Source organism: Panthera leo, chromosome F3, assembly GCF_018350215.1.
Source record: "Panthera leo isolate Ple1 chromosome F3, P.leo_Ple1_pat1.1, whole genome shotgun sequence".
NCBI classification, from domain to species: Eukaryota; Metazoa; Chordata; class Mammalia; order Carnivora; family Felidae; genus Panthera; species Panthera leo.
Genome location: NC_056696.1, coordinates 66103666 through 66111130, shown reverse-complemented (window position 1 = coordinate 66111130; position 7465 = coordinate 66103666). Strand labels below are relative to the sequence as shown.

The window sequence follows — 7465 nt, the reverse complement described above, 5'->3', positions numbered from 1 at the left end:
GAAGACTGTATTTTCGTGCATGTAGCAAGGTGCTTGGACCAGGCTGGTGTTAAGTGAGTGTTTGGTGAGTGAATATACATTAGTGCAAGTCCGACTGAGTGGGTATTCTTCAGATGTTTCAATGTCCTGTGGTCTCTCTGATGACAACTGATTCTCCCCTAAAATAATGGTGAATTGGTGGTTGTTGATACTGTTACACAGGCAATCATGGGGAAATTTGGAAAAGCAAATAGAGTAAGTGTTAAAAGAAACCCATGGACTCAAAATGGTGTCTCAGGCCAAGCCAAGTCCCCAAACCTTGTTTGATGCCTAAGCTAACGGCAGTTCCAACCTCCCCCAGAAATGTAAGTCTTCCCCTGTCAGCGAGGAATTCTCTGTTCATCACAGTGAGGTCCGTTGTCACGTGGGTCCTCTCCATCCCCCAGTGAGGGGAGGTCATCTGTATGGCTAGACCTCTAAGCTCCCAATTAAGGGAAAGTGAGCTTCCCTGAAACATTTGTTTCTTGTATTTTTCCAACTTCCTTCCTATAAAAACCTCTTATTTGTACGCTTCCTAGGGGCTCCTCTTTCCCATGCCAAATTGTATGCTCCCTCAAACTTGTATCCCTTAATGCAATCGATTAGATCTTCGAATTGACCTGGTTGATTGTTTTTAAACACAAGCAGTAACACATCAGAGATGTGGATGGGCTGGGGTGGGGGTGAGACAGGAAAGGGAGTCCATGGGGAGTGTTCCAAGGGCAGGAGGGACAGGGTGACAGCAGGCTCCAGGGCTGCATGCTGGGGAGCCGTGTTTTCATGGGTTACTGTCTGGATGAGGAGAAAAGGCGCGAGAGGTAGGGTCCCTTTTCCATGCCACCCAAGACTTGGTCCCCAGCACCTGAGTTAGGACCTTGGGAAACAGAATGGAGGCTGGTGACAGGGAGAAGCTGGAAGCGGGAGAGGAGGGTCAGACCCAGAGGGGAAGTGAGAGTCTGAGTAGGTGTCCAGGGTTGAGGGTGGAGTCCATCTGCATTGTCGCGGAGACTCAGGGAAGGCGTGTGTGCTGAGAAGGAAGTCAGAAGAGAGGGGCTGCGTGTGGGGAGGTTTGTGAGAACAGACGCCAAAGACCCACTTTCGGAGAGAAAGAAAGAACATCTGCACATAAGATGCTGTTGTTGCAACTGGTGTTGCTCACGGTTCTTGTCCCAGGTGGTGACAGTGACGATGGTGAGGACGGTGGCCCTGCTCAGAGAGTGTATATGTGTGTGATGTGTGTACATGTGTGCATGCAAATGCGTACATGCGCATGCACACGTGTATCATGTGTGCTCACGTGTCATGTGTGCATGTTTGTGCCTACACGCGTGTGATGTGCATACATTTGTGTGTCAGTGTGTGAACATGTGTGTCATACGTGTGCTTCTGTGCCTGCATGTGTGTGTTGTAAATGTGTGCTTTTAGAGGCCCATGTGTGCATCTGTGTCTGCATGTGTGCACGTGTGCATCATTTATGTCCATGTGCTTGTGTGCCTACACGTGTGCAAGTATGTATGAGTGTGTGCGGATAGGTGCCTATGTTTGTTTCTCTGCGTGTATCTGCATGTGTGTCTGTATGTGTGCAAGTCTGTGTGTGACATGTGTGCACAACTGCTTGTGTGTCTGTATGGTTGTGTTTTAATAGGTGTATGTGTGTATTTGTGTGTGAAGGTGTGCATGTGTATCTGTGTATGTTAGTTTGTGCAAGAGTGTGTAATGTAAGTTTGCATGGGTGTGTCACTGTGTTTGTGCACACTCGCCTGTGTGTGCACTCATGGTGTGGGTTCTCCAGCACATATCTGGGGAATGAGAATGTCCACCCGGTTCCTTTCTACACATCCCTGACCCCAGGGCCCTGTTCTCTGCTGAACGATGGGTTCAGAATGATGGGCTCAGAGCTTTGGGCAACACGTGTTTCCTGAGAGAACTATGGCTCCCTGTCTTCCAGATTTCAGTGCCCCTCGCTGGCACCTTTTTCTGATTCTCTCTTCTTTGCAATGCCTCCCTCACTCTATCTGTTCTGACACAGACTTCCAGGGGCCGAACTCCTTCCGAATCATCCTGACAACATCTTTTTACAACCGTTCCTGGACACAAAACCTTGGCTCAGCTTGGCTGGATGAGCTTCAGACTCATGGCTGGGACAGCAAGACCGGTATTCTCATACACCTGCGACCTTGGTCCAAGGGCAACTTCAGCAACAGGGAGCTGATGGAACAGGAAAGGTCATTACATGCAGCATCCATTGCATTTCCTCTGATATTTCAGAACCACGTCAGTCAATGGCAGCTTGAATGTGAGCTCGGGTCCCTCAGGACAGGTGGGATGGAGGTGGCCGGTGTGTGTTGTCTTGAGTTCCTTCTTCCTCCAGGAAAGAGCCTCCCCTGGCTGCTGAACCTCTCGACTCCCCTTCATAAAACGGAATCATACCCGTGTGTTCAGGAGGCAGAAGCCAGACCCCGAACTTGAAAAGCTTCACGACTTCTGCTATTTCCCCTCCGCTCCTTGACCTCAGGCTGTGTTCTCCTGTCTCTCACCAGAGTCTCCCATGACCACCCCATTCCCTGGCCTCCAGCCAGAGACTCTCCTCTCCTTCACTCTGTGACTGATCCTTGAATTGTGCTTTACTCCTCGAGTCCTCTCATCAACATCTGTCCATGTGTTCCCTGTACCCACTACCCCCCCCCCACCCTGGATGGTTTTATCACAGCTCTCCTGCTGAGCCCTCTCCTGTTCTCTGCCCACAGTCTTCCGGTCTCTCCTCCAACAGTTGTTCCTTCCTCAGTCATTCACCTCTTCCTCTGCTGCAGTGACCACCACTTCCCCTCTGTGTGAGCCTCCACTTAAACCAAACTTTGCTCCATTCCTTCCAATACCCTCAACTTCTTCCTCTGCTTCCTCTGTTATTGGCTTCTACTTACCTCATTTCATCTCTTTCCCTCCCCATTTCCTATAACTTACAGTCTCTTTTGCCAGATCCTTTTCAGGTACAGCTGGTCAAAAGCTGTGTGCTGCCCTTTGGAGAGGCACCAGTAGGATTTTTGTGGATTGCGTATCAAGGATCAGATCTCGTGAGCTTCCAGAACACGTCATGGTGGCCATCTCCAAAGGGAGGAAGGAGGGCTCAGCAGGTCTCCAAACTATTCAATCAGTACCATGTGGTCAACTTACGAATACAAGCACATGTTAATGACATCTGCCCCCGTTTCCTCTTGGGTCTACTTGATGCAGGGAAGGCAGATCTTCAGCGGCAAGGTCAGTCCTGCTCCCTCCCTCCAAGCTTTCTTTCTGCACTCAGAAACTTGCAACATTTCCTCAAACTCAGGGAGAAAAGGGGCCAAGAGGGAGACGGCTGATGGTGGTGGGTTTCTAGAGGTGGAAAGATGTGTGTATCTAAAGCGATGTGAGGATCTTCCCTCTCAGTCTGAGAATTCCTGTCCTGTCTCTGCAGTGAGGCCAGAAGCCTGGCTGTCCACTGGCCCCAGTCAGGGGCCTGGCCATCTGCTCCTTCTGTGCCATGTCTCTGGCTTCTACCCAAAGCCAGTGTGGGTGACGTGGATGCGGGGTGACCAGGAGCAACAGGGCACTCGGCGAGGCGACGTCTTGCCCCATGCTGACGGGACATGGTATCTTCAGACGTCCTTGGATGTGGAAGCCAGGGAGGCAGCCGGCCTGTCTTGCCGAGTGAGACACAGCAGTCTAGAAGGCCAGGATATTGTCCTCTACTGGGGTGAGAAAGGGCTGGTGTCCAGCAGGGAAAGGGTGGTCCTCCAGCAGTGCAGGAGAGACAGATACAAAGTTGGGATTCTAGGGACTCCAGACCATAAAGGACTAAAATTTAGTGACCTAAGAAATGGAGAGCTGGGTGTGAGGGTCCTGTAGATACAGCAGGAAGCAGAGGGTTGGTTGAAGGATCCATCTGTGAGCAGGGATGGGAGAGGAGAAAGAGGAAGAGTGGTTGGTGAGGCAGAGGGTGACAGGAGAAAAAGGACCAGGAAGGTGCAGTTGAACCCAAGATGGATGGGAATTGACACCCTCTGTGTACCAAACCAACAGAGCAGGACCGCCCTGTGAGCTTGGTCTTCCTGGCAGTGATCGTGCCCCTGGTGCTTCTGGCAGGTCTTGCGTTCTGGCTCTGGAAACGCTGGTAAGGCTCTGGAACCATGTTTCTGCTCTTTCCCAACTGTGTCTTTCCCCTTGTGTCTGTCCTCACCTTTCCTTCTCTCAGTGCTCCTCTCCCTACAGTCCTCATCCCCACCTGCTGCAGAGCATTTCCAATCTGTTCCTCCTAGGAAATCACACTGGAGACCTCAGTGCACTGGCCTCCCTTTGGAGAGAGATCCCAGCAGCCCAGGACCAGGACGTCCCTAAACCCATCTCAGCAGTGATGGACCAGCAAGTCCCTATGTGCAGCTTTTGTCTTTCCTTTCTGCTCAGGCATCAGTTGTCAGTATAAGCTGAGTGTCGTTTAACAGGAATTCTTGTTCTGACCTGAGTCTCAGACTTAAATCTCAAAATTATCTTAGAGTAAAATGAAGTCTGAGGACCTCCATGGGTCACAGGCATCTTGTGTTACTTCCTCCCATGCACCTTCTCTGGTCTGCATAGTGGAAGCAGTCTCTGCTTGGTGGGAATTTCCACCACTTTAACCTGCACTGTGGATAATCTACACCCAGTTCCTATTTGTTTTTGCCCTGCATTTAGGTCCCTTTTCCCTTCTAATTCCTAGGTCTCTTGAGTGCAAAGCCCACGTCTTTTTTGTATCAATATTTGTGTCAATATTTGTATCATTGGCAAGGAGTCTCGCCTGCATGGAATATGTCCTCAATAAACGTCTGTGTTGAATTGATGCCAATTTCATAGTTTTTTCTTCTTTCGCCTCCTGTCGTGTTTGTAGTAGTTGAGACGTTTGATGTTCTTCTTGTTAAAAGTCTTTTCACTTTGACTGGAGACTTGATACTGTTATGGTTCCTTGGTAACATCTCTGAGCCTCTGAGGAGAATACAGTTTTGTCTGTGGATATTTCTATTATTTAAACCAGACACCTATTGGAGTGGACCTGTTGTGGATAAAAGGAGGAGGGCAGATACAGGTCCTGGCTGTTTGAGGCCCTCAGGACAGCAGCAGAGACATCACCTTGGGGCTTGTTGGCAATATAGGGTCTTGGCCTCAGCTGAGGTTCACTGAATAACAATGTGCATTTTAGCAAAACCAACAGGGAGTCACAGGTGCATAAATGTGGTGCCTGAGAGGTAGCAGTGCAAGTGTCTCCTTGGAGGGTAACGAGATGATCTTGAAAACAGAAGAATACCTGCTCCTGGGGGAAATACGGGGTTCAGTTTTTGGAGCCTCTGCTCAGAACAGTTGCCATCTGATGAATACACAGCCTTATTTCATGTGTGTTTTTGTTTTAAGACATCTTATATATACACATGTATATCCCAGTAATTTATCTTATGTTGTATTTCCCTATATTGAAATACCACCTCAGAAATATATAACATTTCCAGGTTTGGTTACTGTGATCTCCAGTGTCTTTGACTTTCAGTCCCACAGCTGTGCTGCCCATGGTGCTTCTAGAAAAAAGAAGATATGGTTGTCATTTCATGAACCCACATATTTAGCTCTTTTCCTTCCTTTTCTGTAACATCATTATAGTGCCCTAGATGTTACTTTAGAACGTTCTGAGGTGGCTCCACATAGACCTTTTACTTTTCCTGGATTTGTACATTGTTGATTCAGTACCACTGAACTCAAGGCCCACAGTTCTGCATCTTGAGCCTGAGAGAGACCTACCTGCACAAGTGTTTTATCTGTGAGACACATCACACCCTCTTGAACACGAGTCAACCTTGCACGTCTGGGCTTCAGGGCCTTTTGAAACACCGAAATCACCAAGAAAGTGCATGTAAATGCAGAAAATTTGGCACCAAATAGACAATGAAAAAGACACAGGTTTACAGTGTGGGAATTACCATGGAAATGCAGAGCAGCAACTGGTTCAGCCTCACCAGGACCCATGCGATGGGTGACGCATGTCAGAGCACTCTCCCTGCCATTCATTATGAATAGCAGTGAACTGGTGGGTCTGGGGGTTACAAATCAACGTCAGTAGGTGGGTCCATTAGCATAGACAGTCTGTAGATATTGAATATGGACTTTTGTGACTGATTGTTTCAATGGCAGTGCTAGTGGAGATGTCCATGGTTAGATTTCAGTTACTCTAGTGTTTTAATTACCTCCACAAATCATTCTCAAGCCCCGATCATGCAGAAGAGACATTTTGAGCGGAAATTAGCAGGGGAAGAAAAGACCATCACTGTATTTGGAGCTTAAAATTTTTGCTTTCCTCATTTGATTACTGTTTTCATTGCTGTTTCTATCTACTTTCTTAGTGTAGCAACTTATTTCAGTCCAACGTTGGGAAAGGCACAACTTCTAATTTGTTTAGGGGCTGAAAGAGGGAGCCCAGGGCAGGAGAACATCCAGAGGGATGAAGTGCAGGAATCCACCATGGTACATGTGGACCTCCTGGAAAATGAAGTTGAGATAGGAGATGTGGGAAAGGTGAAAAGTATAGGATGGAGAAGAGCAAATCACAGGACTTCCGTCTTCTCATCTGAATTAGGCTAATTGTTTCTTGTCTATGTTCTTGTCTACCTTGTCATTCTCAAATGGCCAGCATGTGGTTTTTTGTTAGTTGACCCTACCCTCATGCATCTCATGCATAGGCTTGGGCTCTGATCAGCCTAAGGCCATCAGGAGAAAGCATCCTAGACCATGTTACAGGCTGAAGCATGGACGGGACACAATCAGTTCACGTCAATCATCATAAAGATGCCACTTGTCCTCATTTAGAATGATGGTTCAGAGCCATGACTGACTCTAGGTGACCAGGTCACTAGAAGGCTGATTCTTTTAGTTGATGGCAAGGGAAAGAGATCCTCTTTCTTGTCTTGGATGATAACATTGGGATATAAACCTTGAAACAATTAAAATCCATTTTTCAACACAAGAGAAGCAAAGCTGAGGATGAAACCTGTATGGAAGAAGACAGAAAAGTTTTATCATGAAATTTGCCAAGAGATAGACCCAAGGGGTTCTCACTACATGGAAGATAAAGAGAAGAAAAGAAAAAGGAAGAAGATGGTCAGAGAAGAAGAGCTAAGATGGCAGAATAGTAAGAGCACCACAGGTTTGCCTCATCCCTTGAACACAACTAGATAGATATCAAATTATTCTGAATACTCAAGAAGTCAATCTGAGGACTGAGAGGACAAATTGCACAACTAAAGGGGGAGAAGAGACTACATCTTGGAAGGTAGGAGGTGAGGTGTGGAGTTGTGTTTGGGGGAGATACAGATCATAGGTGCTGGGAGGGGAGGGAGCCCTGGTCTCAGACAGAGGAGAGAGTGAGTGAGAGAGAGAGAAACATATAGGGATTCAC

General features: G+C 47.8%; 1 protein-coding gene across 1 annotated transcript; it reads left to right on the top strand.

The window, feature by feature from the left end:
* Positions 1-567: 567 nt before the first annotated feature.
* Positions 568-4927, top strand: LOC122211664 (T-cell surface glycoprotein CD1a-like). Its single transcript, XM_042924979.1, has 6 exons — positions 568-1209; positions 2048-2314; positions 2995-3273; positions 3470-3748; positions 4075-4165; positions 4311-4927. Exons 1-6 carry the CDS (start codon positions 1149-1151, stop codon positions 4387-4389), a joined length of 1056 nt encoding a protein of 351 aa, XP_042780913.1. The 5' UTR covers positions 568-1148; the 3' UTR covers positions 4390-4927.
* The last annotated feature ends 2538 nt before the right edge of the window (positions 4928-7465 follow it).